The sequence below is a fragment of the Oratosquilla oratoria genome, chromosome 34 (assembly GCF_046742065.1).
Source record: "Oratosquilla oratoria isolate Oo_2021 chromosome 34, ASM4674206v1, whole genome shotgun sequence".
NCBI lineage: Eukaryota > Metazoa > Arthropoda > Malacostraca > Stomatopoda > Squillidae > Oratosquilla > Oratosquilla oratoria.
This window is the reverse complement of record NC_134810.1, coordinates 30,623,102-30,645,260: the sequence shown is the minus strand read 5'-3', so window position 1 is coordinate 30,645,260 and position 22,159 is coordinate 30,623,102. Positions and strand designations below refer to the sequence as shown.

The 22,159-nt window shown below is 41.1% G+C and overlaps 1 protein-coding gene across 8 annotated transcripts in view; it reads left to right on the top strand.

Moving 5' to 3' along the window:
• Window positions 1-22,159, top strand: part of LOC143018159 (uncharacterized) — a 276,494-nt gene that overhangs the window by 54,385 nt on the left and 199,950 nt on the right. For all 8 annotated transcript variants that reach the window (XM_076173309.1, XM_076173306.1, XM_076173308.1 and 5 more), the window contains one exon: window positions 21,188-21,320. In XM_076173309.1, coding sequence (XP_076029424.1) covers window positions 21,188-21,320 — 133 coding nt within the window. The remainder of the gene's footprint in view (window positions 1-21,187; window positions 21,321-22,159) is intronic.

Genomic DNA, 22,159 nt, shown 5'->3' with positions numbered 1-22,159 from the left:
TATACTAGTAAGTGAAGAGATAGGTAAACGTGTAGTGGAGTGGAAGGAGGTTTCCTCAAGGATAATGTGGATGAGGGTGAAACTGGGAAAGGAGATGTGGGTTTTTGTAAGTGCATATGGGCCTGGCAGTGAGAAGAGTGTAGAAGAAAGGGAGGCCTTTTGGATAGATTTAAATGAGTGCATAGAGGGTTTAGGGAGAAGTGTAAATGTAATAGTACTGGGAGACCTTAATGCTAGGGTAGGAAAGGATCCAATTGATGGAGTGGTTGGGAAATGTGGAGTTCCAGGAAAAAATCGTAGTGGAGAGTTGATGGTGGAAATGTGTCTAGAAAGAGTTGATAGCAAATACAGTGTTTCGGAAGAGTCAAGCATAAGTACACATGGGAGAGGGTGGTGGAGGGAAGAGTGGTAGAGCTTTAATGGACTATGTAGTGGTAATTAGGATTAAGATAGGAAGAGTTAAGGATGTACATGTGCTAAGGGGAGAGGGTGGGGGAATGTCAGATAAATTTTTGGTGGAAGGTAAGTTGAGAGTGGAGGACAGATGGAGAAAGAGGAAAGGGACAAAAGGTAGGGAGGTGCTTAGAGTGAACTCTTTAAATGAAGAGGAAAAGGAGAAGGAGTACAAGAAGAAGCTGAAGGAGAAGTGGGAGGGAGTGAAGGATAGAGTACAGCTAGGTGTGGAGGAATGGGGATGGTTCAAGGAGGGAGTCGCAAAGTGTGCAAAGGTGGTGTGTGGAACAAGAAGGACAGGAGGAAATAGAAGGAAGGGTAGTGAATGGTGGGATGAGGAAATGAAGAAGGTTGTAGAAGAGAAGACGCGAGCTTACACAGATTGGTTACAAAATAGGACGAGGGAGTCGGATGAGACGTACAAAGAAAAGAAAAGAGAAGTAAAGAAAAAGGTAAAGGAGGCAAAGAGGAGAGCAGATGTAAAATGGGTTAAGAGTATGACAGAAAATTTTGAAAGTAATAAAAAGATGTTATGGAAAGAAATTGAGAGAGGAAGAGGAGGCGAATCAAGTAGAGAAGAAAAGGTAAAAGGTGCAGATGAAGAGATGATAATGGAGAAGGCAGTAAAGGGAAGATGGGCAGAAAATTTTAGGGAGTTGCTTAATGTGGAGGAGGATAGGGAGGGAATATAATAATAATAATAATAATAATTCCTTTATTCCAATTTTCATTGGGTATTCTTTACATTATTTAGAATATTCACAAGAGCATTACATAGTGATACATATTTTTGTACACATAAAACATGAAGGTAAAAACTAAAGACTATAATAGTACAAAATGATATAAGCTTAAAAACTTGTATTAGCAGTGCTTATCAACGCAAGAACATGGAGGTAAAAAAAAAAAAAAAAATTCACAATGTTACAAAATCGAATATGCTTAAAAACCTTGTGTTACTAGTGCATATTATACGCTAACAAATGTTTGCTGACTTACATTTGATTATCTAGAAAATATTTACGCAACCTATCTTTGAACACATTTATTGATGTTATGTCTCTAATAGCGATAGGGAGTTAATTCCATGTCTTAGGCCCTCTTACAGGTATCATTCTTGTGCCTATTTCAGTATTAACCCGATGAACATAGAGATTCTGTCTTTGCCTTGATGGCCTATCTCTTGTTATACTGATGTCGAAGATATTTCTATACAACCATTCGGGGAATCTCTTTTTTAATATTTTAGATATAAACATACATATATCAAATGAACACTTATTTTCTATTTTGAGCCAATTCAAACGTTTAATCGCGGGTGAGACGTGGTCGTATTTACCTATTCCCCCTACAGCAACTCTAGCAGCAAAGTTTTGTAATTTTTGTACTCTTTCAATCTGGGTTTTATTAGCTGAGCCCCATACATTTGAGCAATAATTTATTATGCTGAGTACCAGTGCGTCAATTACCATAACTCGCGTTTCATAATCAAGACAATCCTTTATTCGTGTGAGGTACATAAGTATCCCCGTGACTTTCTTATGTATATGATCTATGTGACTATCGAAAGACAAATATTGGTCCATATACACCCCCAGATTCTTAACTACTTTTACAGGTTTAATGACTGAGCCGTTAAAATTTATGATCGTGTCTTCTGGTATTCTTGATAGCTGCAGTGGGAAATGCTAAGAAAATGAGAGTGATGAGTGAGGAAAATGGAGGAGAAATAAGGAAGGATGAAGTGAAGGTAGCAGTTAAGATGATGAAAGCAGGTAAGGCACCTGGTCTGGATGGATGCCATGCAGAATGTCTTAAAAAAAGGAGGTACAGTGATGGTCGACTGGTTGGTGAGGTTATTTAATGTTTTCTGGAGAGAAGGTAGAGTGCTGGAGGACTGGGGGGGGGGTGCTTGTATAGTTCCACTTTACAAGGGAAAGGGGGACAAGTGTGAATGTAGTAGTTTCAGAAGGATTAGCTTGTTAAGTGTAGTTGGGAAGGCTTATGGGAGGATCTTGATTGAGAGGATTAGGAGAGGAACAGAGGGAGTAATTGGTGAGGAACAGTGTGGATTTAGGACAGGTAGAGGTTGTGTAGATCAGATTTTTGTGGTAAGACAGATATGTGAGAAAGCTATAGGAAAGGGGAAGGATGTTTTTTGGGCCTTTATGGATCTGGAAAAGGCTTACGACAGGGTAGACAGAAAGGCACTGTGGGAGGTTTTGCGGATATATGGGATAAGAGGAAAGCTTCTAGGAGCTGTCAAGAATTTTTATGAGAGTAGTAGAGCTTGTGTCAGGATTAGAAATGGAGAGAGTGAGTGGTTTGAGGTAAAGGTGGGACTTCGTCAAGGATGCGTTATGTCACCCTGGCTGTTCAACTTATACATGGATGGGGTGGTGCGAGAGGTAAATGCAAGGGTAGTGGGTCAGGGATTGGAGATGGTTAAAGAAAATGGAGAGAAGTGGGAGGTGAGGCAGCTGTTGTTTGCGGACGACACTGCGCTTGTGGCAGGATCGGAGGAGGGACGGAGGAAGCTGGTGACAGAGTTTGGAAGAGTGTGTGATAGAAGAAAGCTGAAGTTAAATGTGGGTAAAAGTAAGGTGATGAGATGTACAAGGGGTGAAAATGGCAGTAATCTGGAAGTGAGCATTAAGGGAGAGCGACTGGAGGAAGTGGATAGTTTTAGATACTTGGGTGCAAATGTGGCAGGAAAAGGTGGAGTAAAGTTGGAGGTAGAATATAGATTGAGAGAAGCGAGTAAATGCCTTGGTGGATTAAAAAGTTTAATGAGGAATAGAAATTTGGGAATGGATGCTAAGAGGAGACTGTATGAAGGAGTGATAGTGCCAACATCACTGTATGGAGCAGAAACATGGAACATAAGAGAGGAAGAGAGGAGCTTGAATGTGTTTGAGATGAAGTGTGAGAAATATGATGGGGGTTACTAGGCTAGATAGAGTGAGAAAGGAGGAGGTGAGGAGGAGAACAGGGGTGGAAAGGGAGCTGGGAGATAGGGTTGATGAAAGAGTATTAGGATGGTTTGGACACATTGAAAGAATGAGTGAAGAAAGACTAGTAAAGGAGGTATGGAAGGCAGATGTGGAGGGAGTAAACATGAGGGGACGTCCTAGGATGAGGTGGATGGATGGGTGAAGGGAGCTTTAGGGAAGAGGGGAATGTCTGTTGAGGAAGGACGGGAGAGGACAGAAGACGGGTGAATGGAGAATGGTTGTATATGGAAGATGTTGTGATGCATGAGGTGGAATGGGCGGGGGGATGGGGGGTGAGGCAGTGTGTGTGAGCAAAATTTGGACGCAGCCCAAAGGGATTTCTCCCCGTCCTCTCCTTTATATGGGGGGACGGAGGGGGGGTCGCTGATTTAATGAAGCGGCCTTGCTGTGGATGTGCTGTGTCTTGCAACACTGTTTCTGACCTAGGGCAGTGGACAGGGTGCAGGGATGACACGTCATCTAGGAGGTGCTAAGATGGGAGGGAGGGTGGAGGGGTGTGGATTGTTTTCGGGGATGGAATAGGTGGGAATGATTTTATGCCTTTTCCTTTTTGGCTACCTCCCTAGTAAGGGGGAAAAAGCCTTGGTATATGTGTATGTATGTATGTATGTACAGTATCCAGAAAACTCAGTAGAGGATAGGAAGGAAAGTGTGCAGAGGCCTCCCAATCCACCAAAGTGGCTTATCACTTTTGCAAAGGAGCGTGCTAACTTGTTTGAGTTTAGAAGATTCTTGAAGAGTCACCTTGGCTCTGGTAATTTGAGACTTGTTGGAGTTTAGAAGATTATTGAAGAGTCACCTTGGCTCTGGTAATTTGACTAACTCACAGTTATGATTTGGAAGAAATTCCTTCTTAATTCATGTAAAGTCTTAAGAGCAAGCTGCCATAGTGCTTAATTTGAGTCAGAAATCAGACTTTAAGGAAGTTAAACCCCATTATAGCTTTAGTTATGCCAAAGGGGTAATTTTTAATAGAGACCTCTGACTTTAAGGAGAATGAAATTTTAGAAATATGCCCAACTAATGTTTGGAAGGTCTTTAAGATCCCTTGTTCTTCTATGATTATCCTAACCTTTTCTGGTGAAGATGTGCCTCATTATGTAGAGATAGAAAAAGAGATTGTTTATGCTCAGCCTGATTATGGGGATTGTTCCCGCCCAAGTGTTTGTATAAATTGTAAAGGAGTGCATAATGCCAAGGATAAGAACTGTGTAATTTATAAGAAGGAACAAGAAGCATTACTAAAAGCTCATGCAGAACATATTAGTGTTGGTCATGCTAAAAGACCAACACTAATGCTAAACTAGTTCTAAAAGATACAGTGATGCTGATAAATACATAGTAATTAGGATCAGCCAACTGTAGAACCTCATAGAAATAAAAATGCCAATATGAATTCATCTGTTAACACTGAACCCAAGCCTCAGCGTAAAAGTGTAACTATTAAATCTAATCGTTTCTCTCCTTCTCACCTTGGAATTTCTAGTACATCTCAACCCCCCCTCTGTGGATGTTTCTTCACCCCCTGTTGAGTGGGTGTCTCCTGCCCCATCTGGAGGGGCACCTAAGGTTTCCATTCTTGAAACCTCACAGACTTCTTTCAGTGAAACAACCTCTCAGGCAATCTCTCTTCCAGACTTGGGGGACTCCCCAGTAGAGGGATTGCTGACTGGTGTACTTAACTCAGTTGAGGTGCACAGAAGCAGTGAAAATCAGCCAACTCTACAACCCAATAGAAAAACAAATGCTAATATGAATTCTTCTGTTAATGCTGAACCCAAACCTCAGCGTGAAAGAGTCACTACTAGATCACATCGTTCTTCTTTTCCACAACTTGGAATTTCTAGTACTCAATCCTCCTCTGTAGAGGTTCTTCCATCCCCTGTTGAGGGAGTGTCTCCTACTCCATCTGGGGGGTACCTAATGTCTCCTATACTGAAACCTCTCAGGGTTCTTTCAATAAAGCCTCCCCTCAGACAGTCTCTCTACCAAACTTGAAGGGCTCTCCAACAAAGGGATTGCTGACTGGTGTGCCTTACTCAGTTTAGGTGCACAGAAGCAAAGCTATGGAGTCGGAAGCTGTGCACAGTAAAAGACTCCACAGTCCACCCTCATCTCCAACTTCTTCCCCATATCATGATATGCAATCTAAAAAAGGAAAAGGAACTAGTAATTCAGACTTTATACCAACAACTGTAGGACCATTTTCAGAGAGGAGGATGCCACCCTTAAAAACAAATTTGATAAGAACCCATCTTGTAAATCCTCTCTCTACCGACCTACGCTTCCCAGGCCAGGAGAACAAAAAAAAAAAGAAAAAGAAAACTGTATAATTTCTTTAATTTTTATAGATCTATGATTGGCGTCATTCTCATGGAGGTACTGGTATTATTGTTAATAAATCTTTAAACCATAGAATTGTCAATCTACATTCAGTGTTGCAGGCTTGTGCAGTACAAATTTTTACCACTAAATGGATCACTATTTTGTATTTGGAGCCTGACCTGGAAAATCGACTTCTAGGTATATTTAACCACTCCCGTCAGTTTGATTTAAATGATCTACAATCTTTGGTCGACCTGCTTCCTCAACCTTTTATTTTAATGGGTGATTTTAATGCCAAGCATTCTCTATGGGGGAATCAAGTTGTGACCATTGGGGTAATATAATTGAATTTATTTATAATAATGACGAAATTTTGATGAATGACTGTTCCAAAACTAGGTTTGATGTCTTTCACAATTCAAATTCTGCTATAGACCTAACTAACTATTTGTTTATCATCTACATGGTAGTGACCACTGGCTTATCCATATTAAATATTTAAGGAACATTCCTTCCTCTTGCTTACCTAAATGGAAGACAGGAGAGGCTGATTGGGAATTATTTGGGAGATCCACAGAGATTGATTAAGACTAGTGATTTTTCTAGTAACTGTGATGCATATGATTACAGGGAAAGTTTGCCCCATTCTCCTTTGCCTGTTCTCAAGATTAAAGACTTTTATATCAGATACAAGAGAGATAGCAGAGGATTTTGGAAGACACTATGCTGATATTTCAAGTCCACTTCATTATTCACCTGACCTCAGAAGAATTAGAGACAAGACCACAATTATTCCTCCTACCACTGCGAACTCAGAGGCATATAATCTTCCTTTTACCTTGGATGAAGTGGATCATGCTTTATCATTATCCTCCCCAACCTCTCCTGGAGAGGGTGACATTCTTTATTCCATGGTTGCCAAGTTATCCACATCTTCGAAGTAATTCCTTTTAAATGTGCTGAATAAATTTTGGTCTTCGGGGTCTTCTAAATCTTGGAAGACTTGAATTATCATAGCAATTTTAAAGGCTGGAAATTCTAATCTCCCTCAAAGCTACAGACCTATTGCTCTCACTAGCTACATTTGTAAGATCTTTGAAAGAATGGTTAATATGCATTTAGTTTGTTTTTTTGAGTCTAACAATCTTCTATCTGTCAGTTTGGATTTAGAAGAAACAAGTGCACTCTGGATCCCTTTTTATCACTTGTGAGATTCAGAATCCAAGCATTGCTGTGTTTTTTGACTTCAAAATTGTCTATGCTACTTTCTGGCGGGGAGGCATTCTGAAACAACTTGCTGAGTGGGTTATCGGGGGTAATATGTTCAGTTGTTTAAAGGATTTCTTGTCTGATCATTATCTAAAAGTCAGAGTGGGCTCTTTTACTCTTCTGCATATCTTCAAGAGGAAGGGATTCTCCAAGGAAGTGTTCTGACTCCTACACTCTTCAGCATAGCCATTAATAGCTTATTAGATCAAGTTCCCTTTCCTGCCACATTTGCACCCAAGTATATAAAACTATCCACTTCCTCCAGTCGCTCTCCCTTAATGCTCACTTCCAGTCTACTGCCACTTTCACCCCTTGTACATCCCATCACCTTACTTTTACCCACATTTATCTTCAGCTTTCTTCTATCACACACACTCTCAAACTCTGTCACCAACTTCCTCAATGCCTCCTTCGATCCTGCCACAAGCGCAGTGTCGTCCATAAACAACAGCTGCCTCACCTCCCACTTCTCTCCATTTTCTTTAACCATCTCCAATCCCTGACCCACTACCCTTGCATTTACCTCTTGCACTACCTCATTCATGTATGAGTTGAACAGCCACGGCGACATAACGCATCCTTGACGAAGTCCCACCTTTACCTCGAACCACTCTCTCTATTTCTAATCCTGACACAAGCTCTACTACCCTCATAAAAACTCTTGACAGCTCCGAGAAGCTTTCCTCCTATCCCGTATATCCACAAATCCTCCCACAGTGCCTTTCTGTCTACCCTATTGTAAGCCTTTTCCAGATCCATAAAAGCCCAAAAAACATCCTTCCCCTTTCCTATAGCTTTCTCACATATCTGTCTTACCACAAAAATCTGATCTACACAAACTCTACCCGTCCTAAATCCACACTGTTCCTCACCAATTACTCCCTCTGTTCCTCTCCTAATCCTAAGCTTTCCCAACTACACTTAGCAAGCTAATCCCTCTGAAACTACTACATTCACACTTGTCCTCTTTTCCCTTGTAAAGTGGAACTATACAGGCACTCCTCCAGTCCTCCGGCACTCTACCCTCTCTCCAGCAAACATTAAATAACCTCACCAGCCAGTCCACCATCACTGTACCTACTTTTTGTAGACATTCTTCATGGCATCCATCCAGACCAGGTGCCTTACCTGCTTTCATTATCTTAACAACTGTCTTCACTTCTTCCTTATTTCTCCTCCATTTTCCTCACTCACCATGGTCATTTTCTTATCATTTCCCACTGCAGCTATCTTTCCCTCCCTATCCTCCTTCACATTAAGCAACTCCCTAAAATACTCTGCCCATCTTCCCCTTACTGCCTTCTCTTCCATTATCATCTCTCCATCTGCACCTTTTACCTTTTCTTCTCTACTTGATTCGCCTCCTCTTCCTCTCTTAATTTCTTTCCAAAACATCTTTTTATTACTTTCAAAATTTTCTTTCATACTCTTACCCCATTTCACATCTGCTCTCCTCTTTGCCTCCTTTACTTTTTGCTTTACTTCACTTTACTTTTCTTTGTACCTCTCATATGACTCCCTCGTCCTATTTTGTAACCAATCTGTGAAAGGTCGCTTCTTCTCTTCTACAACCTTCTTCATTTCCTCATCCCACCATTCACTACCCTTCCTTCTATTTCCTCCTGTCCTTTTTGTTCCACACACCATCCTTGCACACTTTGTAACTCCCTCCTTGAACCATCCCCATTCCTCCTCCACTCCTAGCTCTACTCTATCCTTCACTCCCTCCCACTCCTTCATCTTCTTCTTGTACTCCTTCTCCTCCTTTTCATTTAAAGAGTTGACTCTAAGCACCTCCCTACCTTTTGTTCTCATTCTCCATCTATCCTCCACTCTCAACTTACCTTCCACCAAAAAATGATCTGATATTCCCCCACCCTTTCCCCTTAGCACATGTACATCCTTAATTCTTCCTATCTTAATCCTATTTACCACTACATAATCCATTAAAGCTCTATCTACCACCCTTCCATCCACCACCCTCTCCCATGTGTACTTATGCTTGACTTTCTTCCGAAACACTGTATTTGCTATCATCAACTTTCTAGACACACATCCACCATCAACTCTCCACTACGATTCTCTCCTGGAACTCCACATTTCCCAACCACTCCATCAATTGGACCATTTCCTACCCTAGTATTAAGGTTTCCCAGTACTATTACATTGACATTTCTCCCTAAATCCTCTATTCTTTCATTTAAATCTATCCAAAAGGCCTCCCTTTCTTCTATATTCTTCTTACTGCCAGGCCCATATGCACCTACAAAAACCCACATCTCCTTTCCCAGTTTCACCCTCATCCACATTATCCTTGAGGAAACCTCCTTCCACTCCACTACATGTTTACCTATATCTTCACTTACTAGTATACCCACCCCTTTCCTCCCTCGCCCTCTCTTCACTCCTGATAACCTCCCACTTACACTCACCCTTCCCTTTCAACTTAGTTTAACTCAAAGCCAACACAGCCATCTTTCTTCTCACAAACATACTACCTATCTCTTCCCTCTTACTCTCATCTGTACCACATCCACGCACATTAAAAGACCCAAACTTTAGGGTGGTGGTCAGAAAACCCCTAGACCCTCTTATGCCTTTACTTTTTTTAGGAATGTCCCCTGTGGGGCTACAAGGAGAAGGATGCCTAGTCCCAATCCCCATCCCGTTCTTCTCGCCTCTTACGATCCAAGTGGAAATACTTGGTGGCAGTATTCTTTTCCCCCACCACATGCTCTACTATTGTAATAACTCTTGACAGCTCCTAGAAGCTTTCCTCCTATCCCGTATGTCCGCAAAACCTCCCACAGTGCCTTCCTGTCTACCTTGTAAGCCTTTTCCAGATCCATAAAAGCCAAAAAAACATCCCCTTTCCTGTAGCTTTCTCACATATCTGTCTTACCACAAAAATCTGATCTACACAACCTCTACCTGTCCTAAATCCACACTGTTCCTCACCAATTACTCCCTCTGTTCCTCTCCTAATCCTCTCAACCAAGATCCTCCCATAAGCCTTCCCAACTACACTTACAAAGGATTACAAAGACGGAGCATGCCGACAGGAGACCTTTTGGTCCATATCTAGGTCGGATGTGAAAAAAAAAAAATACATATACCAAGGCTTTTTCCCCCTTAAAGGGGAGGTTGCCAAAAAGGAAAAGGCATAAAATCATTCCCACCCATTCCATCCCTGAATACACTCCACACCCCTCCACCCTCCCTCTCATCTTAGCACCTCCCGGATGATGGGTCGTCCCTGCACCCTGTCCACCGCCCTGGGTCAGAAGCAGCATTGCAAGACACAGCACATCCACAGCAAGGCCGCTTCATTAAATCAGCGACCCCTCCTCTCCGTCCCCCCATGCATAAAAAGAGAAGATGGGGAGAAATCCCTTTGGGCTGCGTCAAATTTTGCTCACACATACTACCTCATCCCCCATCCCCCCACCCATTCCACCTCATGCATCACAACATCATCCATATACAACCATTCTCCATTCACCCTTATCTTCTGTCCTCTTCCGTCCTTCCTCAACAGACATTCCCCTCTTCCCCATAGCCCCCTTCATCCCATCCATCCACCTCATCCTAGGACATCCCCTCATGTTCACTCCCTCCACATCTGCCTTCCATACCTCCTTTACTAGTCTTTCTTCACTCATTCTTTCCATGTGTCCAAACCATCCTAATACTTTTTCATCAACCTTATCTCCCAACTCCTTTTCCACCCTTGTTCTCTTCCTCACCTTCTCATTTCTCACTCTGTCTAGCCTAGTAACCCCCATCATACTTCTCAGACACCTCATCTCAAACACATTCAAACTCCTCTCTTCCTCTCTCATGTTCCATGTTTCTGCCCCATACAGTGCTGTTGGCACAATCACAACTTTATACAGTCTCCTCTTAGCATCCATTCCCAAATGTCTATTCCTCATTACACTCTCAATCTATATTCTACCTCCACCTTCACTCCACCTTTTCCTGCCACATTTGCACCCAAGTATCTAAAACTATCCACTTCCTCCAGTCGCTCTCCCTTAATGCTCACTTCCAGTCTACTGCCACTTTCACCCCTTATACATCTCATCACCTTACTTTTACCCACATTTATCTTTAGCTTTCTTCTATCACATACTCTCCCAAACTCTGTCACCAATTTCCTCAATCCCTCCTCTGATCCTGCCACAAGCGCAGTGTCGTCAGCAAACAACAGCTGCCTCACCTCCCACTTTTCTCCATTTTCTTTGACCATCTCCAATCCCTGACCCACTACCCTTGCATTTACCTCACGCACTACCCCATCCATGTATAAGTTGAACAGCCACGGCGACATAACGCATCCTTGACGAAGTCCCACCTTTACGTCGAACCACTCACTCTCTCCATTTCTAATCCTGACACAAGCTCTATTATCATAAAAACTCTTGACAGCTCCTAGAAGCTTTCCTCCTATCCCATATATCTGCATAACCTCCCACAGTGCCTTTCTGTCTACCCTATCGTAAGCCTTTTCCAGATCCATAAAAGCCCAAAAAACATCCTTCCCCTTTCCTATAGCTTTCTCACATATTTGTCTTACCACAAAGATCTGATCTACACAACCTCTACCCATCCTAAATCCACACTGTTCCTCACCAATTACTCCCTCTGTTCCTCTACTAATCCTCTCAATCAAGATCCTCCCATAAGCCTTCCCAACTACACTTAACAAGCTAATCCCTCTGAAACTACTACATTCACACTTGTCCCCTTTTCCCTTGTACAGTGGCACTATACAGGCACTCCTTCAGTCCTCTGGCACTCTACCCTCTCTCCAGCAAACATTAAATAACCTCACCAGCCAATCCACCATCACTGTACCTCCTTTTTTTAAGACATTCTGCATGGCATCCATCCAGACCAGGTGCCTTACCTGCTTTCATCATCTTAACAACTGCTTTCACTTCATCCTTATTTCTCCTCCATTTTCCTCACTCATCACGGTCATTTTCTTAGCATTTCCCACTGCAACTACCTTTCCCTCCCTATCCTCCTTCACATTTAGCATACATACATACATACATATACCAAGGCTTTTTCCCCCTTTCAAGGGAGGTAGCCAAAAAGGGAAAGGCATAAAAACACTCCCACCCATTTCATCCCTAAATACACTCCACACCCCTCCCACCTTCCCTCTCATCTGAGCACCTCCTGGATGACGGGTCATCCCTGCACCTTGCCCACCGCCCTGGGTCAGAAGCAGTGTCGCAAGACACAGCACATCCACAGCAAGGCCGCTTCATTTAATTGGCGACCCCCCTCTCCATCCCCCCTTGCAGATAAGGAGAGGACGGGGAGAAATCCCTTCGGGCTGCGTCAAAATTTACTCACACATACTACCCCACCCCCTGCCCATTCCTCCTCATGCAATCACAACATCATCCATATACAACCATTCTCCACTCACCTCTGTCTTCCGTCCTCTCCCTTCCTTCCTCAACAGACATTCCCCTCTTCCCCAAAGCCCCCTTCACCCCATCCATCCACCTCATCCTAGGACGTCGAAAATCTTCACATTTAGCAACTCCCTAAAATACTCTGCCCATCTTCCTCTCACTGCCTTCTCTTCCATTATTATCTCTCCATCTGCACCTTTTACCGTATATACTCGTCTATAGGTCGATCTTGTGTAAAGGTCGACCCCCCATTTTTGGCCAAAAAATCTGGATTTTTCCATATACCTCATGTATAGGTCGAGTGGCTTGTTTTTGTTTTGGTGCTGTGAGCATTCCACTGTCTTAATGCTTTGAAGTGGCATGGCTTGCCTGGTATAGCAATTGATTATTATGGTTTTTTCACTTCATTAATTAGGATGTATTATGGCTTATGTTTTTTTTTTTTCAAGTTCACTGATTTTAATATTTAATAAGTTCCACTGAAGTTGCCATTTCAGCAGAGTGAAAAACTTGAACAGATTACAAAGATTTTTTTTTTTTTTTTTTTTTTTTAATGGAAGTAGCAGTTGCCAATAAGACGAGTTAAACACCATATGAGGATGGAGCCTTATTTGTACGACGTTTCGCTTATTTTGTTCAATAGTGTTCGTTCCTTGAATGATCGCTGCTTCTAAACACTTCCTGCGGATTTTGTCTGGTTCTCGTATCAGCAGCCCTGCATTCTTTCATGCCTGATGTCGTAACGGTGTTCACGTATTCGTGTATTCAGGTCGCGTGACGTTTCTCCGATGTAAACTTTATCACATCCTGAACACGGAATACGATAAACACCAGCTTTTGTGCCCGGTGTTTGGTTGTTGTGTATTTTCGTCAACGTGATGTCTTTTATCGTCCTGCTTGTCTGGCACACTACTTCCAAATTGGTGGTTCTTAAGATATGTGTCAGGTTGGTGACAGCGTCGCTGGTTGGCAACACGAGACGTTTTGTTGTGCAGCAGGACAGCCCAACAAGACGTCTCGTGTTGCATTGTTTTGGTAATGGTAACAATAATATATACAGTACCATATAGAAAGCTAAATTTGAGAATATCACAGCATTTTAATATTTTCTAAACAACTATGGCTACTATAATAGTATACATGATATAATAAGCTTGCCTGTGCTAAGAATTTTAACAAACAGGTAAAACCACAGTATGGGGTTACCGTATCTAGAAGGAATTTCACATGTTTTGGTATGTACCGTGTATTTTATGTCCCCATTGTTTACTGGTAGTAACTAGTAGGTAAATATTTTGATTTTTGAGCCTAAAGAAAAGGTAAGAGTTCTTCATAGCCTTTCTTGTCATGTCTGGATTTCAACCTAACAAGATTATTACTTGTGTATAGGTCGACCCCTAGGTTTTGGCCTAAAAAAAATTCCTTAAGATTTCGACCTATAGACGAGTATATACGGTACCTTTTCTTCTCTACTTGATTCACCTCCTCTTCCTCTCTTAATTTCTTTCCAAAACATCTTTTTATTACTTTCAAAATTTTCTGTCATACTCTTACTCCACTTCACATCTGCTCTCCTCTTTGCCTCCTTTACCTTTTTCTTTACTTCTCTTTTCTTTGTACCTCTCATATGACTCCCTCGTCCCATTTTGTAACCAATCTGTGAAAGCTCGCTTCTTCTCTTCTACAACCTTCTTTGTTTCCTCATCCCACCATTCATTACCCTTCCTTCTATTTCCTCCTATCCTTCTTGTTCCACACACCATCCTTGCACACTTTGTGACTCCCTCCTTGAACCATTCCCATTCCTCCTCCACACCTAGCTCTACTCTATCCTTCACTCCCTCCCACTCCTCCTTCATCTTCTTCTTGTACTCCTTCTCCTTTTCCTTTTCATTTAAAGAGTTGACTCTAAGCACCTCCCTACCTTTTGTCCTTTTCCTCTTTCTCCAACTATCCTCCACTCTCAACTTACCTTCCACCAAAAAATGATCTGATATTCCCCCACCCTCTCCCCTTAGCACATGTACATCCTTGACTCTTCCTATCATAATCCTATTTACCACTACATAATCCATTAATGCTCTATCTACCACCCTTCCTTCCACCACCCTCTCCCATGTGTACTTATGGTTGACTTTGTTCCGAAACTCTGTATTTGCTATCATCAACTCTCTTTCTAGACACACATCCACCATCAACTCTCCACTACTATTCTTTCCTGGAACTCCACATTTCCCAACCACTCCATCAATTGGACCATATCCTACCTTAGCATTAAGGTCTCCCAGTACTATTACATTGACATTTGTCCCTATACCCTCTATGCACTCATTTAAATCTATCCAAAATGCCTCCTTTTCTTCTACACTCTTCTCACTGGCAGACCGATATGCACTTACAAAAACACACATCTCCTTTCCCAGTTTCACCTTCATCCACATTATCCTTGAGGAAACCTCCTTCCACTCTACTACACATTTACCTATCTCTTCACTTACTAGAATAGCCACCCCTTCCCTCCCTCACCCTCTCTTCACTCCTGATAACCTCCCACTTACACTCACCCTTCCCTTTCAACTTAGTTTCACTCAAAGCCAACACATCCATCTTTCTTCTCACAAACATACTACCTATCTCTTCCCTTTTACTCTCATGTGTACCACATCCACGCACATTAAAAGACCCAAACCTTAGGGTGGTGGTCGGAAAACTCCCAGACCCTCCTATGCCTTTACTTTTTCTTTGAGGAATATCCCCTGTGGGGCTACAAGGAGAAGGATGCCTAGTCCCAATCCCCGTTCCTTTCTTCTCGCCTCTTCTCAACTTACCTTCCAAAAAATGATCTGATATTCCCCCATCCTCTCCCCTTAGCACATGTACATCCTTAACTCTTCCTATTATACTCCTATCTACCACTACATAATCCATTAATGCTCTATCTACCACCCTTCCTTCCACCACCCTCTCCCATGTGTACTTATGCTTGACTTTCTTCCGAAACACTGTATTTGCTATCATCAACTCTCTTTCTAGACACATCTCCACCATCAACTCTCCAATACGATTCTTTCCTGGAACTCCACATTTCCCAACCACTCCATCTATTGGTTCATTTCCTACCCTAGCATTAAGGTCTCCAAGTACTATTACATTGACATTTCTCCCTAATCCCTTTATGCACTCATTGAAATCTAACTAAAAAGCCTCCCTTTCTTCTACACTCTTCACTGCCAGGCCCATATGCACTTACAAAAACCCACATCTCCTTTCCCAGTTTCACCTTCATCCCCATTATCCTTGAGGAAACCTCCTTCCACTCCACTACACATTTACCTATCTCTTCACTTACGAGTGTAGCCACCCCTTCTCTCCGTCATCTTCTCTTCACTCCTGATAACCTCCCACTTACACTCCCAAAACTTACACTCGCCCTTCCCTCTCAACTTAGTTTCACTCAAAGCCAGCACATCCATCTTTCTTCTCACAAACATACTACCTATCTCTTCCCTTTTACTCTTATCTGTACCACATCCATGCACATTAAAAGACCCAAACCTTAGGGTGCTGGTTGGAAAACTCCTAGACTCTTATGCCTTTACTTTTTTTAGGAATGTCCCCTGTGGGGCTACAGGGAGAAGGATGCCTGATCCTAATCCCTGTCCCTTTTTTCTGGCCTCTTATGATCCAAGTGGAAATACTTGGTGGCAGTATTCTTTTGCCCCCACCACAGGGTAGGTAGGCGAAAAAGGAAATTAATATTCAGGGAAATTGTACAGGACAGTAACAAGGGGTTGGGGGACAGCATAACGGAGGGACAGTCATAGTATAAAAGTGTCATCATTTCTATATGAACAGAGTTTTCCTCTATCACAGACCAAATGATGTCTGGCTCTGGTCCACAGAGGCGCCCCATATAGACCCTAAAGTATCAACAGCATGCTACTTTGCCACAATAACATGCAGCCAATACCCCAGATGGGGTATTGGCTCCATGTTATTATGGAAAGAAAAGGTACTTTGCCGAAACCTTTAGAAGTGAGATGTGAAGTTGGGGCAGAGAAGGTAGGACTTGTTCCTTTTACAATTGCTGAGGTTAAGCCTCCCAAATTCCCTCCTTGGAACCGATCTCCCATTGTAATTTGACCATTTAAAAACAAGAAAAATGGAACTGCTGTAGAGCTAAGGAGTGAATTTATAGAACACTTATCAGTACATGCTGATTCAGTTTTTATTTATACTGATGGATCAAAATCCCAAGATGGTGTTGAATGTGCCGTTGTGTATGATAGCACAGTTTTAAAGAGGAAGTTGCCTACATCTAGCTCTGTTTTTACTGCTGAACTGCTGGTAGTCTACTATGCCCTGAAATTTGTTTTTAATTCTGTTTCATCTAATAAGAGCGTTGTTATTTTTACAGACTCTATGAGCATTCTATCCTCTCTAAGTAAATTATTACCTCTTCACTATTTAGTCCAAGAAATACAGGACTGGTTGATTCTTATTAACCCCTTCTTTACCGACCCGTCAACCTTATGTAAACAAATGTTTCAAACTGTCCCACGAATGGCTGTAGCCTTATGTTTGTAAACACAGACACTTGCCACCACGTGGGTAGAAATAACCCAGAAACCGAGGCCTTGAGAGCCCTCAATACACACAGCTTATAGTTGTGACACATGCGTGTCACGGGGAGCACGCTTGGTTCCTGGCGGGTGCACTCAGCCGTGACACGCAGGTGTCACAAAACACACATCCAGTACTCAAGGGGTTAACAGCTGGAAGAAAATAAAAGTAAAATTTTGCTGGGTGCCGTCCCATGTGGGTGTCACTGGAAATGAGCAGGCCGATGTTGCAGCCAAAGCTGCTGCTAGGCTCAGTCACATAAGACACTAAAATCCTACATATAGACTTCAAGCAAGTAATTCATTGTTATGCAATGAAGTATTGGCAGGAACAATGGACAAGGGTGGATGGTAGTTACAAGTTAAAAGAGATTCACCCTTCGGTGAGCCCTTGCAAGTCTCATTCTTTGGACAGGAGATCAAGTTTTGTTTAAACAAGGTTAAAAATTGGATGAGGTGGATTGATGGGGTGAAGGGGGCTTTGGGGAAGAGTGGAATGTCTGTAGAGGAAGGATGGGAGAGGACAGAAGACGGGTGAATGGAGAATGGTTGTATATGGATGATGTTGTGATGCATGAGGTGGAATGGGCGGGGGGATGGGGGGTGAGGTAGTATGTGTGAGCAAAATTTGACGCAGCCCAAAGGGATTTCTCCCCGTCTTCTCCTTTTATGCATGGGGGGACGGAGAGGGGGGGTTGCCAATTTAATGAAGCGGCCTTGCTATGGAAGTGTTGTGACTTGTGACACTGCCTCTGACCCAGGGCAGTGTACAAGGTGCAGGGATGACCCGTCATCCAGGAGGTGCTAAGATAAGAGGGAGGGTGGAGGGGTTTGGAGTGTATTCAGAGATGGAATGGGTGGGAATTATTTTATGCCTTTTCCTCTTTGGCTACCTCCCTTGTAAGGGGGAAAAAGCCTTGGTATATGTATGTAAGAATTGGCCATTCCTACATTACCCATAAATTTTTTATGGCAAGTGGAGCAGAAAGGCTGGCCCCACAATGCCTCTCTTGCCAAGTTGTTTTTACAATTAAACATATTTTAATTCAGTGCCCTGCATACTCAAATAGGCGCAGGGCAAACTTTTTAATAAATTTATCTCTTGAAGTTTTAGGGGAGGGTGCTCATGTGGATTTTGTTTTAAAGTTTTTAAAAGGCATCAATTTGTTTTATGAAATTTAAAATTGTATGTATGATTGCATGTGTGTGTGTATCCTGATTTGATGTGTTTTTGTGAGTGCTTATTGCTTTTACTGTTTTATTTTATTAATTTGTATATGATATGCGCTGAATGTCCTACCGGCTCCAGCGCCTGGCCTTTTAGCCAAATTTTCATAAATAATCAATTAGATCATGCCATTTCATGATTCTATAGATGGATCAGTAGGTTGCCTCTCTCTCCTCTTTGTTCCGAAGTGTGTAATTTCAATTTAGCCAGTCTTTCTTCATATGACTGCTGGGGCTGTTATTGTGGTTGCTCTGTATTTCTTTCAATTTTCTTTATATTCTTTTTGGTACTGGATGACCATGATGTTGCAGCATACTCCAGTCTAGGCCTTATTAATGTGACTAATATTTTTCAAATTATTTCTTCATCCAAATAGGTAAACGCCACTTTTGTTGATCTTAGTAAGTTATAGGATTCTCCGACAATTTTGTTTGTTTATCAGAGGACCATTTGAGGTAATTACTCCCAGATCTTTTTCAGATCCCACTTTCTTTACCTCATTAGTTCCTGTTGTATATTGTCCAGATTTTTTTCTGAACTCCATTATGCTACATTTCTTAATGTTGAAGTCCACCACTTCTGACTCCATTTCCAAACTTTAAGGTTTTCTCTGTAGTGATTTACAGTCTGTTTCGGTTTTCACTTTTCTCAATTTAGCATAGTCTTCAAAGAAGCTCGTGTAACATTCTACATCATCATCCATGTCATTCACACAAATAGCAAACATTATTGGAGCCAATACAGATCCTTTCAGGACTCCACTAATTACCTCCTTCCAACCTGAATACTTTTCTACCATTCAGGAACTCTTCTATCCAGTTTAGTAGGTTGCCTTGTATCCCCCCTATGTTTTCCTGTTTTTTAATAATTTTTTGTGTGGTACTTTGTTGACTTTCCTAGACTTATCATAGTAAGTCTAGGAAAGCACAATTGGCCCATCCATCCCTTCCTTGTATTGTATCTGTTAGTCTTGAGTAAAAACAGATTAAATTTCTGGTACATAATTTTTCCTGTCTGAATCCAAATTATCTAGAATTTATTATATTATTTTCTTCCAGGTGTTTTACCCATCTATTCTTGATAATCTCACAAATTTTGGCTACAGTGCTTGTTAGGGAGACCAGTCTGTGATTAGTTTGTTCTTCCTTTTTTCCTCCTTTATATATTGGTACAATGTTGGCATTTTCCAGTCATTTGGTATTTTTATTTCTTTAAGTATTTACCTAGTTGTATTATACGGGAAGGGAGCTATGCTCGTGGTGACCCATCTTTGTATCTTTTAGCATCAATTTTTTTCTTAAAAGCTTGAATAGTGTTTGCACACACTGTTTCTTTGTCTAATTTGTTCCAAGTATCTATCACTGTGTGGGAAGCTTTTTTAAGATCTCTTCTGTAATTATCTTTTTTGAGTTCCTTTTCATGTCCTCTTGTTTTTCCATTGTCTCGTTTCAATAAATCATTCTTATCTAAGATTTCCATTCCTTTCATAATTCTATAGATAGTTAGTAGGTCTCCTCTTTCCCATGTTCCAGAGTTGGTAATTGTAATTTGGACAGTCTTTGTTCATATGTCATTTTAGAAAGAGATGGTGCCAGTTTTGTTGTTGCTCTTTGTATTCTTTCTAATTTTTTTTATATTATTTTTGGTACTGGGTGTCCATAGTGTTGCTGCGTACTTGAGTTTTGGTCTTATTAGTGGAGTCAAAATTTTGATCATTTCCTTGTCCAAATAGACAAATGCCACTTTTATTGGCCTCAATGAATTGTAGGGTTCTCCAACTATTTTATTAATATGCTTGTCCAGTGTCATGTCTTTTCCGAGTTTACTTTTTTGACCTCTTCACCCATTTTATAATCTCTTGATATTCTGTTTTTACATACATACATATACCAAGGCTTTTTCCCCCCTCTATTCTGCTTTCTTCCAAGCATCTTTTGCTGGTTCTTCGTCTTTTGGTATTTTTCCTTCTTTAAGTGAGAAACTTAGTATGTTATGTATTTTGTCCGTTCTTCTTTGCATTCTTTTAGAATCCAATTTGTCATTCCATCCAGGCCATGTGATTTCCTGATGTCAAGCTTTGATAGATGTTCTTTTTGTGTTATTGTTATCTCGCTCATGGGGGAGATCACCTTTCATTTCCTTCGTCCCAATATTGTGCTTTCTCTCTAGTGAAGACAGTTTTGAAGTGATTATTCATGACTTCGGCCATTTCTAATTCTTCTGTGTATTCTATATTCCCTTGGCATAGTTTCACCATATCCTGTTTGTTTTTAAGTTTACCATTCACGTATCGATAGAATAGCTTGGGTTGCTCTTCATGGTTCCTTTTTTCCTCTTCTCACTTTAACATACTCATTTCTATAGTTTATAAACTTGCCATTTTCCAGGTTTTTTATCTTTTCTCCATCTTTTCCAAGCTCTGTCCCTTCTATCTTTTGCCTCACTGCATCTTTTGTTGAACCAGCATTTAATGTACACTCTCTCTAGCTTCTGTCTTGGTATGTGCCTATTCACCCCTTCATTGTAATTATCCATCAAGATATCCCATTTCTCTTCCACTTTTGTCTCTTCCATGTAAAATTTTTCCCAGTTTGCATTCTGGAAGAATTTCTTTAGTTTTGCTAAGTCTGTTCTGTTGTACATCAATCTTCTTTTCCTATGCTTTTCATTTCTCTCCATGTCTATTTCTTCCTTTAGTTCAGTGTCAATGAGTATATTGTCACTTTCCAATTGGTGTGTGTGTGTGTGTATATATATATATATATATATATATATATATATATATATATATATATATATAATATATTTTTATTTTATTTTATTTTATTTTTTCTCTCACAGAGAAGCTTTGAAGATAATTGAAAATGTACATGGGAAACCTCCCCTGAACCTCCTTGTTAGTTTTGCTCTTACTGAAGAAGAAAGAGAGAGAAAGAGGACTGAGAAGCAGATGGATCAAAACTTCCAGAAGCAGGTATTTTTGCATATTTACCTAGTTGTATTTTACGGGAAGGGGAGCTACTCTCGTGGTGTCCCACCTTTGTATCTCGCAGTGTCTAGTTTGCTCTTATATTCATGAATGGGTTTTGCACACACTATTTTTTTTCCAGTTCGTTCCAAGTGTCCACCACTCTATGTGGAAAACTGTTCTTCCTCGGATCTCTTCTATAACAATGTTTTTTAAGTTTTAAGTTCTTTCCATGTCCTCTTATGTTTCTCTTGTCCCAGTTTAACAAGTCCTCTCTAAAGAATATTTCTGTGCCCTTCATGATTCTATAAATGGTCAGTAGGTCGCCTCTCTCTCCTCTTCGCTCCAGAGTGGGTAACTCCAATTTAGCCAGTCTCTTCATATAACAAGTTTGAAAGTGCAGGAGCCATTTTTGTGGTTGCTCTCTGGATTATTTCTATTTTCTTTATTTTGGTACTGGGTGACCACAATGTCACCGCATATTCTAGTCTAGCCCTTATCAGTGTGACTAATATTTTTTAATGTTTTCTTCATCCAAGTATGTAAATGCCACTTTCATTGATCTTTGCAGGTAATAGGATTCTCTTGACAATTTTGTTTATTTGTTTATCATAGGACAAGTCATTTGAGATAATTACTTATGAATTTTGTTCATTAGTTCTTCTTTGCATTCTTTTAGTATCCAGTTTGTAATTCCGTGTGGGCCATGCGATTTTTTTTTTTTTTTTTTTTTTTTTTTTTTTTTTATAATCTCGCTCATGGGGGGAGATCGCACTTTATTTCCTTCGTCCCAATATTGTGCCTTCTCTCTAGTGAAAACAGACATGAAGAAATTATTCATGACT